The 16,339-nt window shown below is 56.4% G+C and overlaps 1 protein-coding gene across 2 annotated transcripts in view; it reads right to left on the bottom strand.

Annotated features, from left to right (window-relative positions):
* Positions 1 to 16,339, bottom strand: part of MAN1C1 (mannosidase alpha class 1C member 1) — a 124,383-nt gene continuing 108,044 nt past the window's right edge. Inside the window, exons 7-12 of one of the 2 annotated variants that reach the window (XM_040979598.1) lie at positions 14,014 to 14,107; positions 9,632 to 9,747; positions 4,577 to 4,796; positions 3,370 to 3,542; positions 2,481 to 2,596; positions 1 to 1,878 (exon numbers count right to left, since the gene is read on the bottom strand). In XM_040979598.1, the coding sequence (XP_040835532.1) occupies positions 1,752 to 1,878; positions 2,481 to 2,596; positions 3,370 to 3,542; positions 4,577 to 4,796; positions 9,632 to 9,747; positions 14,014 to 14,107 (846 nt within the window). In that variant the 3' untranslated portion in view covers positions 1 to 1,751. The remainder of the gene's footprint in view (positions 1,879 to 2,480; positions 2,597 to 3,369; positions 3,543 to 4,576; positions 4,797 to 9,631; positions 9,748 to 14,013; positions 14,108 to 16,339) is intronic. The other variant, XM_040979599.1, reaches the window with a different exon arrangement.

The following is a 16,339-nucleotide window of genomic DNA, read 5'->3' as shown; positions in this document are numbered from 1 at the left end:
TGATGATACGTGTGTATTTGTCGACAGGGAGAGGGATCCACAACATACAGTCAAGTGCAACAGCAGAGTATAAGAAAATAGTATGCATAGTATGATACCATGTTTCAAAACATAGACTCTATATATTCATAGAAAAAGAGAAGAAAATACTCATGTAATAGGATCTGTTCTGGAGAGAAGTGCGGGGACACTGCCCGTCTGCTTTTCAGTATTTCCTCACTGGTCCCCTTGGCTCCCAGTGTGGGAGCTGGGGGGCAGCAGGTCCACGCCTTCCTGGGTGCCCAGCGAGCGGGTGGTGACCTGCTGCTTCCCGGCGGTGGTGGCGGCTGCTCCCCCACGACTGCCAAGGTAACCCAGGGCTGTGGAAGGGGGAAGAGGGGAAGGCTTTCCTGTGCCCTCCACTCCCGGGGCAGCCTCAGGAGGGCTGCACCGTGGAGGTCGAAGGTCACCCGGAGGGCTAGCGGGGTACATGAACAGCGCCAGAGCAAGGGCCGAGCACGGTCCCCTGCCCTTGGCCAAGGGGACACGCAGGTGGGGGAGCAGGGGACATCCTCAACTCGGCGTTGGCCCTGGAACTCCTGGTCCTGCAGAACGTGCTGGTGCTATGGTCCCACCATCCACCCCACCCCACCCCACCCAGGGGGTGTGTGTGTCTGGATCTATGGGACTTGCTCTCTGCCGTGCCACATCCCCTCCTATCATTCTCCTCATTGTCACTATTGTCTAGGGCTTGGCTTGAGGCTCACTCGCCCTTTCACACCCCACCGGCCCTGCTGGCCCTGGCTACCTGCCAGGCCCGACTGTCCGCCACTCCCGTCAGTTACTTCTGGAACCTTTCTGTTCTGCCTCCCTGGGGGCCTCTCTGTCCTGGGTCTCGTGAAAGGGTGTGGCCGGGCTTGGGACTGGGGTGGCCCAGGACAGGGTGCAGGGCAGGGGTGGTGCTCATCTGTATTTTATTTTCTGGCTGTGTGCCCTCAGGCAGGTGGCTGCCCCTCTCTGGCCTTGCTGCATCTCCAGCTCACATTTTTTGAATTCATCGGGACTGACTTAAGGCAGGGTAAGACAAGGGGCATCCTTCGTTTGGGGAACCCGAGGCCAACGGCTGGCGCAGCACCCTTCCTGGGGCCTGCGGAGGGTGCGTGGGCTGTCTTCACTGCTGTCAGTTAACCCTGTTCCTTCCTCACAGACTTTCCCGTTACGACTAGAACGGCGCTGGGGAGTCCCAAAGCTCAGGCCTATATCCAAGGAGACCTCTCCTCCAACGATAAGGTAATGGACAGGAAACTGGACGCAGAGGGAATGGGGCATGAACAACGGAAGATCACAGGGGTGGAGGCTGGCCCGCAGACAAGTGTCCCAAAGCCAGCCTCTCGGGAGGACGTGATTGGAGGGAGCACATGAGGCCAGGACAGCAAGACAAAATGGGAAAGAAAGAGCCAGAGTCGAGCCCGGAAGGAGGCAGGTGAGCTGGCCACCTGCTGTGGCCATGGCCATCTCTGGACCTTGGCCTTGGCCAAGAGTTTACAGGGTTCATAGAAACTTCTCTGTAGAAAGGAATGTGGGGGCGCGACGTGGCTGCGCCCCGCTCTGACAGCTCAGCAGTGGCGGCGGTATCTCTGAGCCTGTCTCCTCACAGAGGAGAGTGGCGCGTCTGTCCGACACGGCTGGCCAGCTCGGTCCCTTGGGAGGGCAGTCCCAAATGCCCAAGAGGCATGGCATCCCTGAGGCGGCCTGGGGGCGGAGGGGCGCTCTCAGCGGGGGCCCCAGGCCCTGTGGGCACTGTCCGAGTGGTTGATGGGCAGCGGGTGGGCCTCGGTGTTGAACACCCAGTCTTCCAAGGACAGCACGTCATCATCCGAGAACAGAAGGTAGAGATACCTGTGTGGGAGGGGCAGGTGTCAGGTGTCAGGGCTAGAGGGGCCTTAGGGTGGGGGGAGGAGGGTCTCACATCCCAACACTGCCCTGGGGGTGTTGGGCACCTGATGGCATCCTGCTTCTGTCCCCAGGAGGCTCACACCCTGCACCCCTGTTCCTGGAACTTGTAGCACTCCCCCTCCCCTGTAGCTCGCTGCCCCCCAGCTCCTGCAGAGTGGTTGGAGTACTGCCCCAAGGTCCATCCTCCCAGAGGCCACAGTGTACCGGGGACACTGACAGCACTTCCGCTGTGGGGGAACAGGCATCCCAGAAGGGTTCGGGCCTGCTTAGATGGGGTGGCCGCCTGTTATCCTGCACACTGCAGAGGCAGCTGCCAGCGAGTGGTGGGGGAAGACTCAGCAATAGTGACCAGTACCAACAGCACCAGGGTCACTTTGGGATTTAACTTCTGGACCCCAAGTGCCCCTCTGTCCCTGCTGGGCTCTCATCCCGCAGCTGATCGCTGCTGAGGGGCGGGGTGGCTGACCCCCAAGCCCCAAGCCCAGAGCCCCGATAGGAAGAGGCTGCTGGCCTCTGGCGAGCACGCAGCCCACGGCCCCACTCACTTCAGGGTCTCCGCCAGGAAGAAGCTCTGCTGCTTGTTGTCGTGACTGGGGGTGACGCTATATACGTCCTGGATGCCTGAGAAGCCGGCTTCCGTCCGGCAGTGCTTCTCCAAGGCCTGCCGGGGTGGGGTGGGGGAAGGGAGGGAGGAAGGCGGCTTAGCACAGGCAGAGGGAAGCCCCGTCCCTACGCCCCACACTGTGAGATCCAGTGGGCCAGGATCCCCATGCCAGGCCTGCATGCCCCCCTGCAGGGAGCAGAAGGCTGAAGTATCCTTCTGGGGTTCAGTCCCCTTGTCCCTGGCTGGGGCAGAACCCACACACCTCCACCTATTCCCATGACTCAGGCCCAAGCTTTTCACCTGGCTTCCACGGAGGGAAGCCCAGGAGAGACTATCCCGGCTGTGTGGTGGGATTGAAGGAGTGGGGGCTCAAGGAATGACCTTGGGCAATGGACTTCCTACTGCCCCCGGTGGTTCCCCAAACATGTGGTCCCTTATGCACGACTGTTACTCAAGGGATGAAACACTGGGCCCTCCCAGGTCAGGAAGCAGATGGCTTCAGGTTGGCTCTGGGGAGCACAGGTGGCGACTCCCTGCGGGACCTTTGGGGTGAGGGAGGCAGGTGCGGGCCGGCAGTGGTCTTACAGGGCTCTGGGCGGCCAGCCAGTCTCAGGCTCTCTGGGTTTGCTGGTGCCTAGGGCTGGGCCACAAAGGCTACCATGGACACTCAGATCCGCCTTCCCTGGTCCAGCAGGTTACTCTGAACTCTGCGACCACCACGGTGGGCCTGTCCACTCTGAGATCCTATCATAAGTCAGCCTGGCTTGGCTCCTGGTTGGCTGAGTCTGGGGGTCTGCAGTCCACCCATGAGTTCTGGGGGTCGTACTCACCATCACCACCTCCCAGCCCCACTCCCGGTAGATGGGGTCGTGGGTCTGGCGCCAGAGGTACATGTAGCTCTCCACTACCTCGGGCCGCAGGATGTAGTAGCTCTCGCTCAACTGGGTGGCCACTGCCTCTCGACCGGAGTTGAACCAGAAGGCCTCGGGTCCTAGTTTGGTATCTGTGGGGATGGTTAGACAGGTGTGCTCAGCCCCTTGGCCCCTGCCTGTCTCTCCCCCACGTGCCTTCCTCCATCAGGCTGTGTGGGGGCAGGTGCATGGCATCTTCCTTGGCCCTGGGGGCCTCAGGGGCCGCACAGCTTCAGGCTCTGAGAGCTTCTCTCTGAGGGGACAGCCAGCACTCTGGAGCACAGCCCACCCCTCCTGGAAGAGAAGCTGGCCAAACTCTTCCAACCACCAATCTCTTTCAACAATGTAGCAGCTCCTGGCCATGGCAGAGCAGCTGCTTGGCCAACCTGTTCAGGGGGGCAAGGGCAGAAGCAGCCGTGGCAGCTGTCTGCGGGCCGTGGAGCAGCCGTGGCAGCCGTCTGGGGGCCGTGGAGCAGCCGTGGCAGCCGTCTGGGGGCCAAGGCAGCCAGAACAGGATGCTGTATTAACCATCTGTCTTTTAAGGCCTGGGCTGATCCACCTGAACCAACTGCGAGCTTTTGCTCATTCTCGAGATCTGTTTGCTTACACAGTGAGGCTTGGAAGACAGGGAGCCATGTTGATGTCTGCCTTCCTGGAATAGTTCCTGCTGGACCAGAGTTGGTCCAGGGGCCTTGGGCCACCTCACAGGCATGCTGGGTGGTCAGCTGACTGATTGTGGAACCTCTCTGCATCACCTGGGGAAACACCAGGTGCTCTCCCCACTGCACAGGTGAGAAAACACAGATCGCCTGCCTGGCAGCAGTGCCTGAGCTGGGGACATTTTACCACCAATCCTGGGTTCTCTCTGCCCCAAGAAAGGGTCTACAGTGGAGAGCTGTGCACATGGGAAGGGAAACAGGCCACTGCCAGTCTTACTTCCAGCCGGGCCTGGGCTACTATTCTTGCCTGTATCACGAGAGCTGGGAGCATGGAGCACTGAGGGCGCCTCCCCTCTTCGCCTCTCACTTAGGGCCTTCGCTCCTGGCTGTTCTGCTGCTCTTGCCAGTTCGTCCTGGCATCTAGCCTCAGCCTCTGCTGCTGTCTCTTGGCTGGCATGGTTGGTTACCTGAGCGGGCGTAGGACTCGTGGCACGTCTTGGTGATCTGGGCTGCGAGCTCGCGGTAGTGGGCCCTCTTCTCCTCCTTGGCATCGTCGGCACCAAGAGCGATCATGCCCCCAGAGAAGCAGGCCAGATGCCCCATCTTGTGGTCGAGAATGCCCCCTCGCCACTCGGCGATGTAGGTCAGGCCTCCAGGAGACACATTCAGCAAATAGGTCTCAATTGCCTGCAGTAGGACAGGCGGGGAGGGTCCACAGAAGGGAGAGACTTAGATTCTTGACCGCCAACTGCTGGCTGAGGCCTGCTGCCTGTGGGGAGGCGTGGAGGTCAGGCAGGGCCAGGGTGGGTCTCACAGATGTTCACTTCCTTCTATGTGTTTTGAAAAAAAGATTTAGTGTGTTTATTTGAAAGGTAGAGTAACAGAGCGAGAGAGGGAAAACAGAGAGAGATCGTCCACCTGCTGACTCATTCTCCAAATGGCCACATGGCTGGGGCTGTGCCAGGCGGAAGCCAGGAGCTTCTTCTAGGTCTCCCAGGTGGGTGCAGGGGCTCAAGCACCAGGGTCATTCTCCATTGCTTTCCCAGACACATTAGCAGGGAGCTGAATTGGAAGTGGAGCAGCCAGGATTTGATCTGGTGCCCATATGGAACACCAGTGTTACAGGTGGCGGCTCAATCCACTACACAATGTCAGACCCCTTTAAAATAATTTTTTTAATCCCTTAATGTGGTATGGTGAGAGTAATGGCGTTACGGTGCAGTGGGTTCAGGCATTGCCTGCAGAGCTGGAATCCCATGAAGTGCTGGTTGTAGTCTTAGCTGCTTGGCTTCAGATCCAGCTCCATGCAGATCTACCTGGGAAAGCAGTGGAAAATCAGCTGGACCCCAGCCATGTGGCCATTTGGAGAAGGAACCAGCAGGTGGATGATCTCTCTGTGTTTCTCCCCGCCCTCTCTGTGGGGCCCTGCCGCCCATGTGGGAGACCTGGATGCTCCTGGCTCCTGGCTTCAGCCTGGCCCAGCCCCAGGTACCTACAGCCATTTGGGGAGTGAACAGAAGTCTTTCCAGGAGATCTTTTTCAAAAAAAGTTCCTTCCAGGCTTTATCATTCCCCTATGCCTCCTTGAAGGGTGGGGAGGGATGCAGGGGCAGGGAGGGAGGGCAGGGCAGAGCAGGTCTTAGCCTGAAGCCCAAATGGCCTGTGACAAGGTTTCAGGGTCCAGAATGTTGCTACAGTTGTTCCCAACACCTTAGGGGGTGTGCTCCCCGACTAGATTTTCTAAAAGGAGCACAGAGAGGGCCTAGCGGCATGACCTAGTGGCTAAAGTCCTTGCCTTGAACCCACTGGGATCCCATATGGGCGCGGTTCTAATCCTGGTAGCCCCACTTCCCATCCAGCTCCCTGCTTGTGGCCTGGGAAGCAGTCCAGGATGGCCCAAAGCCTTGGGACCTGCACCTGCGTGGGAGACCTGGAGGAAGTTCCTAGCTCCTGGCTTCGGATCGGCGCAGCACCAGCCCTTGCGGTGACTTAGGGAGTGAATCATCGGACAGAAGATCTTCTCTGTCTCTCCTCCTCTGTATATCTGATCTTCCAATAAATAAATAAATCTTTAAATCTCCCTCAATATCCCCCTTTACCTCAGATACATGAAGGAAACAATATGGAAATAATAGTCTTACCCACTTTCCTGTAGCCCTTGACCCTTTTTGCCCAAAATAACTATGTAAAGATTGTAAATAATAATAATAATAATAATAATAATAATAATAATAATAATAAAGGAGCACAGAGAATCCTGGGCTGTCTATTTGTTGTTCTTCATCACACAGTTGCTCACTCAATTAGGCACGTGGGCTGTAGCGCCCTCTACAGACAGGAGGAGCCTATGGCTTCTCTGGGACTGCCCAGCCATTCCTGGCCTAGGACAGGACCTGGGGCTTCCCACGGCTCCGCTCCTCCTGCACCCAGTGGTGGGTGCTTTGGCAGGGGGCTGGAGCACACAGGTGTGCAGTCATCATTTCAGGCTCCCTGCAGTCAGTCCCAGGAGTCTGGGCGCTGATGAGATGGGGATAAGCTGCTCCACGGCTTCAGGATGGCTATGACCCATCGCAGGAGCCCCGTGTGGCCCTCGGTCTCCACGTCTGCACTGCTGATCTCTAGACGCTGAGCAGGCTGGGAAGGCCCGGCTCAGAGTCACCAGCTGTCAATGTGCTGGGAAGCACAGGCCTCCACAAAGACCACAAGATGTCAGGTGTGGGCACAGGCAATCCACACCCTGCAGAGGCCTCCCTGATGCCACTTGTTTGCAGTTAGTCCCAAGTTAGGCTCAGTAATTACCATAAATAGAAAGTTGTAGGGGTCAGCACTGTGGCATAATAGGCCAAGCCTCTGCCTGCATGTTGGCATCCATCATATGGGCACGAGTTTATATCCCAGCAGTTCCACTTCTGATCCAGTTCCCTACTTATGGCCTGGGAAAACAGCAGAGGATGGTTCACGCCCTTGGGCCTCTGTACCCACAAAGCAGACTTAGAAGAAGCTCCTAGCTCCTGGCTTTGAACCAGCTCAAGTTCTGGACATTGCAGTCACTTGGGGAGTGGATCAGTGAATGGAAGATGTCTCTGTCTCCTCTTTTTGCAACTCTGCCTTTCAAACAAAAAAAATATTTTTTTTTAATTTTTAAAAAGATGTATTTTTATTGGAAAGGTAGACCTACAGAGAGAAAGAGAGACAGAGAGAAAGATCTTCCGTTAGCAGGTTTACTTCCCAAGTGGCCGCGATGGCCAGAGCTGAGCTGTTCTGAAGCCAAGATCCAGGAGCCAGGAACCTCCTCCGGGCCTCCCACACGGGTGCAGGGTCCCACGGCCTTGGGCCATCCTCACTGCTCTCCCAGGCTACAAGCAGGGAGCTGGATGGGAAGTGGAGCAGCTGGGACACAAACCAGTGCCTAAATGGGATCCTAGCATGTTCAAGGTGAGAATTCAGCCACTGACGGGCCCATAAAAAATTGTTCTTAAAAGAGGAGATTGTAGATGAATGTTTCTTTGAAGACACAATTGAGATGAGTGGATGTAAACATATGAAATAAGGCTTTCTAGAACCCTGAGTAAAACCCAAGATGGTATGGGCTGGGGACTGACTCAGTATAAGGTAAACTTCAGTCACATGAGGCCAGTCTGGGGTCAGGGCTGGCCTGGACTCTGGGTTTTGTGATGAAGGAATTGGGTGCTGCCAGGCATGCCAGTCCACTTGTGACTCACTCTGTCCAGCTGGCGGGATGGAACAATGACCTGGGCATGGCTGTGAGGGCCGAAGGGGGAACTACTCAAAGGCTTGCTTGGATCAGGCACTGACTTGCCACCTTCCGTGGGAACCCAGCTGAACAATCCTGCAAGCTAGCCAGGCTCCTCTCCGATGCAGCGGCTTGCAGACGGGACAGAACTGGCCATCAGAACCGTACTGGCACCCTAACTCGGACAGATGCTGCTGTGTGACTTAGGGCCTCTCGGATCTTGTTTTACTGTCTGTAAGATGAGTGTCGGAGATGACCAGGTACTTACAGCGTTCACCCAGAGATGGCTCTGGGCACGTGCGGTCAGATCAGCCTGCATCTCCCATGCTCATGTCAGGTGGACATGGGTCTACTCAGGTGGCTTCTAAGCTGGCCTGTGATACTTATACTCCAGATGAACACAGGTTTGTGTCCCATTTGTTCTGCTTTTAATCCAGCTCCCTGCTATTGGCCTGGGAAGGTAGCAGAGCATGACCCAAGTTCTTGAGCCCCTGCCACCCCTGTCGGAGACCCTGAAGGAGCTCCTGACTTCAGTCTAGTTGGCATTGCAGTCATGTGGGGCGTAAATCAGCGGATGGATGGAAGATCTTTGTGTCTCCCTCCTCCTACAGTTCCAGCTTTCAAATAATCGAATACAACTTAAAAAACAAAACAAAATCAAACAGGGGCCTGGCAGCGTGGTCCAGCGGCTAAAGTCCTCACCTTGAATACACCAGGATCCCACATGGGTGCCGGTTCTAACCCCAGCAGCTCCACTTCCCATTCAGCTCCCTGCTTGTGGCCTGGGAAAGCAGTCAAGGACGGCCCAAAGCCTTGGGACCCTGCACCCGCATGGTAGACCCGGAAGAGGTTCCTGGCTCCTGGCTTCGGATCGGCACAGCACCGGCTGCTGCGGTCACTTGGGGAGTTAATCATTGGATGGAAGATCTTCCTCTCTGTCTCTCCTCTCTGTATATCTGACTTTGTAATAAAAATAAATAAATCTTAAAAAAAAAAAGACAAAGAAGTTGATCTAAGTGGCCTGGGATGTGGTGTGGGCACCAGGCTTTCAGACGCTCCCCAGGGCAGGCGGGGTGAGAGCTTTCTGCCTAGCTGGCAATATACTGTATAATGTCAGTGGGTCCCAGCCCCAGAAGTTCGGATGTAACTGGTCGAGTTTGCAGCCTGGGTGTGCTATCACATAAACGCGGAGGTCGATTTTAATATGCAATCAAGCTGAGGATGGCCAGGATATTCTTCAAAGTTCCACACTTGCCAGAGGCCTGGCCTGAGCTGGGGTCAGAGGTGCTGGGGGTTCAGCAGCCAGATCATATGTGGGCTCAGAGCCGGGCCTTCTGCTGCTCCATCCAGGGCTAGCCTCGCAGCTCCAGATTTGCCTAAATAATTCATGGCCCTGGCTTCACTGGAAGCAGCAACTCCAGGGTGCCCTGAGGGCAGGCATCCTGACCGCTCTGTCTGGGGGCTCAGATCTGCTCTGCAAAGAGCAGAGGAGGAAAGGCGTCCAGGCAGATGGGGGACTCTGGCAGAGGGCTGCTACCAGCCAAAGCTGGGCATGAACAGGGCTGGGACCAGGGCAAGTGGGACTGGGGTCTCACTGCTGAGCAGCTGGCAGGAAAAGGATGTCACAGATCCCCCCACAGCTTTAAGGGCTTACAACTATGGGTGTGATGTGCCCAGCTGGGGGAGGGTGCACCTGTCACTCATCTCTCCCTGTTCCCTGTAGGGGACTGAGTCCCCGACCATCCTGAAAAACCCAGCATGTGTCTTACCTCCAAGGCTTCATAGTACATGGTTTTAGCCTCTACATCTGTCTTGGCTGACATCAACCAGGACTTGATCAAATATTCATAAAAGCTGTCCCCGAGTCCTCCAACTGAGACGTGTTCTACAACAGGGAAAAGGCAAAAGGTCATTGTCAGATGCACTGGCTGCCAGGTACCATGGTGAGGGGTGTGGGTTCCAGTGTGGGGTGGCTGGGGCTGGGTCATAGGGTACCATGGTGAGGGCCATAGGGGTCCAGTGCGGGGTGGCTGTGCTGGGCCATAGGGTACCATGGTGAGGGGTGTGGGTTCCCGTGTGGGGTGGCTGGGGCTGGGCCGTTGGGTCCCTGGTCACTCACTGCAAACAAGGTAGATTTCTTTAAAGAGATAATCTGAAAGTTGGGTGCTGTTTATTACCCAGTGACAGACACGTAGCCAGAACCCTGCAAGGTGGGGAAGGAGGACAGCCTACACTGACTCTTTGGAAAAATGGGGTTTCTGCTCAGCAAGCAGGATGAGGGGAACCAAGGGGGCAAGAAAAACGCAGGTGGGCAGAGGCTCTGCCTGTCCTGGCGGGACCAGCCCAGGGGATAGTGAAGCAGCTAGGATGGCCAGACCAGAGCAGGCCCCGGCTGGTCTGTCAGGGAGTAAGCAGGTGCCCCCACCAGCATCACCATCCCCAGAGGAGCACTCCCCTGCAGGAACAAGCTTTGAAAACTGAGGGGGGAAATGGAGGTAGGCAGTAAATTGAACAGAATGCAATACACCTTTTCAAAAGCAACCAGGGTGGGTTAAAGGCTGGGATGGGAATAGCAGGTGGAAGGAGAGTGGAGTGGGTGAGAGAGAGGAAATCCATCAACAGGACCATGCTGGGCTGTAGTGGTAAAACTGCTGCTCGCGGTGCAGGTTCAAATCCCGGCTGCTCCACTTTCAACCCAGTTCCCGGATACTGTGCCTGGAGGGTGGCTCAAATGCTTGGGTCCCTGCCACCCATGTGTGAAGTCCCAATGAAATTTCTGGCTCCACTCTAGACTGGCCCAACGCCAGCCACTGCAGTCATCTGGGGAGTGAACCAGTGCACGGAAGATCTCTGTAAACTCTGCCTTTCAAGTAAAGATTAATCTTATACATATAAAACAATAATAATCTGTTAACAGCTAATACCTGCTGAGTGTCTACTGTGGGTTGGGAGCTTTTCTGAATTCTCTCTAAACTTCCCAACAACTCTGCAGGGAAAGCGCTGCCAGTTCCCTTTCCCAGACAGGAAGACAGAGTGAGCTACAACGCTAGACTGCTGCAGCCACCAAGGAGCCGCACGGGCCTCGCTTTCTGCAGCCAGACCTGATGGCTAAGGAGAAAGAGGCAAGCAGGATGAGTGAAGGACCAAGACGGTGTGCAAGGGCAGGTGGGACCCCGGAGAGGGTCTGGCACCTGGTCACCCAGTCCTTCCTGTCATTCTGGACACCGTTACAAATACAAACCCTGGCCTAGCAAGCATTCTGGAGTGGAACACGCAGTTGTGAAAACTGGACCAGACAGGAGCACGTGTGCTGTGCGGGGGAACAGCGAGGGCTCAGGTGCCTCACTTGAAGAGGAGGGAAGGGAATGAGCTGGCGTCCAGCTCCCTAGAACCTTTCCAGGGGCACAGCGCAAGTGAGCAGGGGCAGGCTGGGGCTAGACCCACGTGTGGATGGTGGACATGGCTAGCAGGCAGGCTGTGCAAGCCTCCATTGAGAGCTGCAGAACCCCAACGAGGGGGCCCGTCTCAGGCACGGCAGCAAAGGGCATGGCAGCCAACAGCAGCACCACCTGCACAATCAGCTCCTTGTTCCTCCCCCTGTTCCTGCTGCCCCCCTGAACACCCTTGGCTCGCAGCCTTCAGGAGGTTCCTTTGTGGGCACCCCCACCTCCAAGCCCTGCCCAGCTAACACCTTCTTATCTTCTGCCTCAGCCCAGAACCCTCCCCACGGAGACTGTGAACAAGGCATGCTCCAGGCAGCCTTGTGGGCATCCCTGGAACGGGGCTCCAGCTCTGCCTTCTACAGATGAGGGCATGGTGCTGTGGGGGCGAGGGGATCACCACGTGCTGAGTCTGCTGGCCCCTCCCCGGCCGCTGTCTGTACCCTGGGTGAGTGGGTTTGAGGGTCGGCTCATCCGTGCTTGGGGCTGTCAGAGTTTCCCCAGGGGCCTCCCCTGCCACCTTGCAGCTCGGCTTCTGAAGCAAGAAACAGGCAAGAAGGGCACAGGCCTGGCCCTGATGTCCCTCTGTGCTACAGTCCCCATGTCCACAAATGGGCTGTGCAGTTCCTGCCCGGCCTGCCTGCAGGTGAGTCCTGAGGGTTTAAGGAGAGGAAAGCAGGCATTTAACTCGTCAAGGTGGGACTGCTATCAGCTGCCAAAAAAAATACCATGCATCAGGAATCTATCCAATCCCCAGAACACCTGACATGACCCTGGCACCAAAGGCAGAGGAAGAGAAAGGAGAGAAGAGAGGGCAGGTCCAGAGGATGGGTCAGCAGCAGCCTGATCCTCAGCAGCCTGTGGATTCATACTTTATTAATAAGAACAATTTTGCATATGTGCCCAACCTTTGCAGACCTGTGTTCCTCAGAGTAGCAGAATTAACAAAGCAAGATGTCTTGGAGGGGGCTCGTCTGGTCACTGAGGTCAGGGCGGCGGGGGCCAGCCCCTCCCTCCTGTTGACGGGTTCTGCAGCACTGTCCTGGGGCAGCTCGGGTCAGCAGAGCCGCCATCTCTCTCCCTCCACGCTCGGCCCCGCCATGGAAATGATGGAATGCTAGAACACTTGGCCAACCAGGGCCAGGATCTGTAATTCGAGCCGTCTGCTGCCTGCCCTGTTTAGCAGGGTGTTTTTGCATTTCTCCAAGTGTCCTCTACAGTAGGGGTGAAGCCATCCCTGCAGGAAATTCCTCTGGGTCTGGCAGAGGGCAGAGGCCTGGGCAGCACAGACAGCCCCTGTTTGCTCTCCACAGAATCCCGCTGCCAGCTGCCCTCTACACCCTACTTGCTCTGTTTCCTTCTGGGAGAAGGCAGGCCACTGCTGGAAGATGGAACTGAAATCTGTTGGCCCTCTCTCCGAGCCACACTGAAATGTATCTCAGAGAGCTAAGAGATAAAGAGAATCTCCCCAAGCTGTGTAATAATTAGGCGTCTACCCTTGTCTGGTGCTCTCACCCCAAGGACTGGGGCTGGAGACTCACTCGGTTGGGACAGAGGCAGTGGAGGTGGGAGCTAGGGTCGGATCCTGGGAAGGCCTGGATTAGGCACCTGAAAAACCCACCACTATCAATCCCAGTTGACTGTGACTGAGGATACAGCTGGAGCCACGATCTGCTTCTCCCATGCCTGGGGTTTCTCAACTGGGGTGCATCCCGTGGGCCTGGAAGCCTGTCGCAACCCCCCTCCTAGGTTATGCATCCGTTTAGTCCCATCCCTAGGTGACCAAGAGCCACCTGCTGGGGGAAGCACGCCTCTGAACAGAGATGGGGAAAGGCTGTCAAGTTTAAGGACCAGTGGATGAAAGAGCTCTCTGTCTCTCCCTCTCTCTGTAAACCTGCCTTTCCATGAATCTTTACATTGCCATATGGTTAGGCTTTGCTTGAATCTGTTTTTTTCTTGGAATTAGATGTGGGGAGCAGACACTCAGCGCAGTGGCTCCTCAGCACTTGTGATGCCCACATTCCCTATGGCCAAGTTCAAGTCTGGCTCTGCCTCCAATTCCAGCTTCCTGGAATGTGCACCCCAGAAGGCCAAACAGTTCAACAGGGTGCTACCCATGAGGGAGACCCAGATGGCGTTCCGGGCTCCTGGTTTTGCCCTGGCTCAATCCTGACCACTGCAGGGATTTGCTGGTGGGGAGGGTAGGATCAGTGAATCAACTGATGGAAGATCTCGCTTTCTCTTGCTCTGCTTTCTTTCCAATAAAATGCAAATAAGTGAAAAATAAAACCAAAATCAAATTTGGAGGAGAGGAACTGGGAGAGGAGGAGAAGGAGGCCTGGCCCACCTGGAGCCACTTGCAGAGCAGACAGCTCTACCCCGGCACTCCTGGGAGGGAGAAGATAACCAAGGAGGCGTCGGTGGGCATCATGAGGCAGGACAGGCTGGACAAGCCAGGGCCAGTGGCGGTACAGGACAGAGCTGTGATAGCTAGTCCCCATCATATTTGTCTCCATAGCAACGGCAGCAACAAAGGGACAGCCCCAAGGTGCCTGGGAGGGTGGGTGGCAGCCGGGAGCCCCATGTGAATGCCCAGCTGGCACATGACTCTGATACCAGTGTCACTGACTTGCCCAGGAGCACAGGGTCCAGGCGCTGGGGTGGGAATTGGGTGGCCCTGGGGTTGGGGGAGGCGGCATCCCAGTACTCACGTTGCACCCAGTTCCCGCTCACTGGGCTGAGGAAGTTGGGGTAGAGGCCGAAGGGCTTGTCCATGTTCCTGAGGACCTTGCGGATGTTCCTGACCTGTGAGACACGACACCGTGGTACCGTCACCCCCTGCAGAAGCCCAGTGCCTGATGTCCCCCTGGGGCCAGGACAGGAGACAGCTGGGCCCACGTGCAGCGAGGACTGTTCTAGGGAATAGGCTTCACCCACAGTGACGGTATGGGCCCTGGGGTGATAGCGGGGTGATCCAAAGCCGGTGACATGGGTGTTCCAGGGACACCTGCACAGCTGTGTTCACTACAGCCAGGAGAGCAGCTGGACACGCGTGTCCAGTAACAGATGCATGGTCTGAGCCTGGAGTCACAGGTGCCGTGGAACATGTCATCATGCCATGCATGACAACATGCATGAAACAGACCAGGCACAAGGATCGTGGTGAGCAGAGGTGCCCCCACATTGGTGACGGGATAGGAGCAGTCAGCTGGGGAGACACACTGTACTGTCCCTTTGGAAACTGTCCCTGTCGGGTGCAACGAGGACCTCTGGGCACGGCAAACATGAGAAACAGGGCCCAGGGGGCTTTTTCCACAGGCACAGGCTGGCCTTCCTCCCTACACTGGCTCCGTGAGGCCAGCTATGCCTTGGGGACCCCCTGCTTCAGGCCAGGCTGGCCACATGGGGAGGAGCAGGGATGAGCCACCTCCCAGCAGTCAGGACTTCCTTGCCAGGGGCTGTGTTCCCCGCCAGTGGTTAGCACAAGCCATTACGAGAGTCAGGGATATGTTTGTATGCCTGCCCCTCTCTGTTCCTGTGGAGGGTGGCAAAACGGAGCTGAATGGCTCCTCTGGAGGGCATGAGTGCTTCTAGGATGTGGTTTGCTTTGTGGACATCAATAACTACCTCTGTGGGAAGCTCAGCCAGGCACCAAAATGGCTGCGCATGTAAATGGGGCCATAGAAAAAGCCCAGAACAGTGCAAGACCAGAGCAAGTGGATTGTCCCACTTCTTCTTCTTTTTAAATAATTTATTTATTTTTACTTGAAAGGGAGATATACAGAGAGGAGAGCCAGAGAAAGATCTTCCATTTGCTGGTTCACTCTCCAAATGAACAGCCAAGATGAGCTGATCCAAAGCCAGGAGCCAAGAGCCTTCTCCGGGTCCCTCACATGGGTACAGAATCCCAAGGCTTTGGGCCATCCTTGCTGCTTTCCCAGGCCACAAGCAGAGGGCTGGATTGAAGCAAAGCAGCCGGGACACAAACCTGCACCCATATGGGATGCTGGCATTTGCAGATGGAAGATTAGCCTACAGAACCACCATACCCTCATCCCCATAACCCCCCAACTTCATTCTGATCTGAGCTGAGGCCACAAACTTCCTAGGAGTTTGGATCAAGAATAGAGGGAGCAGGGAGACCAGGAGAGGATACAGTTGGAAGTGGGCAGGGGGAGAGGAAATGAGAGCCAAGAGGCTGTGGGGTTAAACTCGGCCCATGAGCTCTGAAGTCTGGGAGTCACAGGGAGGTAAGAGTCCCTTCTGGCAGAAGAACTTTTCTGAAGGAAAATCAGACAGCAGGATGGCTGTTCAAGCTGGTAGTGAGCTCTGCTTAAGGGAAGTAATCCAGGAGAGGCTGGGAAGCCACGTTCCCAAACCGGCACCAAAAAACCCATGTGCGCATTAAGAGCAACGGAACTCCGGGTGCAGGTGCTGTGGCACGGTGGTGGGTGGAGCCGCCGCTCAGGGCACCTGAGTCTCACATCAGAATGGAGTCCCGCCTCCGCTTCTTCCAAGCCAGCTTCCTGCTAATGTGCACCCTGGGCGGCAGTGGGTGATGGCCCAAGGACCCGAGTCCCTGGAACTTCAGAGGGAGCTCCTGCTTTGACGTGGCCCAGCTCAGCTATCATGGGGATTTGGAAAGTGAACCAGCAGATGTCTCGCCCTCTCTCTGACACTGAGAGGTCACCAGAGGACACAGTGAGGCTTATAGGAGACAAGAGATGGAAAGCTCCAGGGTGGAGGTAAGGATCTCTTTTCCCCCCAAGTACTCCAGCACCACCCCCAAAGGAGTCGGGGGGAACAATGTGCAGGACCTTTTTGTCCCGTGGGTCAGCACTCAGGGTGGCCCCAAGTGGTCAGAGCCTGAGCACCACACGTGCACCCTTCCCTGGGTTGGGTCTAAGGCTGGTCTGCCAGTGAGGCCTGTCTGGGGCTGGCAGCGGCTCCCCAGTCGTCAGGACCGGATTTGAGCCCAGCTGCTCTCAGCGTGCCACATGCCCCAGCCAGCTGGAGAATAACAAATAGGATGTTGTG

Source organism: Ochotona curzoniae, unplaced genomic scaffold (genome assembly GCF_017591425.1).
Source record: "Ochotona curzoniae isolate NIBS_2020 unplaced genomic scaffold, NIBS_Ocur_1.0 contig_3255, whole genome shotgun sequence".
Taxonomy (NCBI): domain Eukaryota; kingdom Metazoa; phylum Chordata; class Mammalia; order Lagomorpha; family Ochotonidae; genus Ochotona; species Ochotona curzoniae.
The sequence above is the reverse complement of the archived record's forward strand: the minus strand, read 5'-3'. Positions and strand labels throughout refer to the sequence as shown.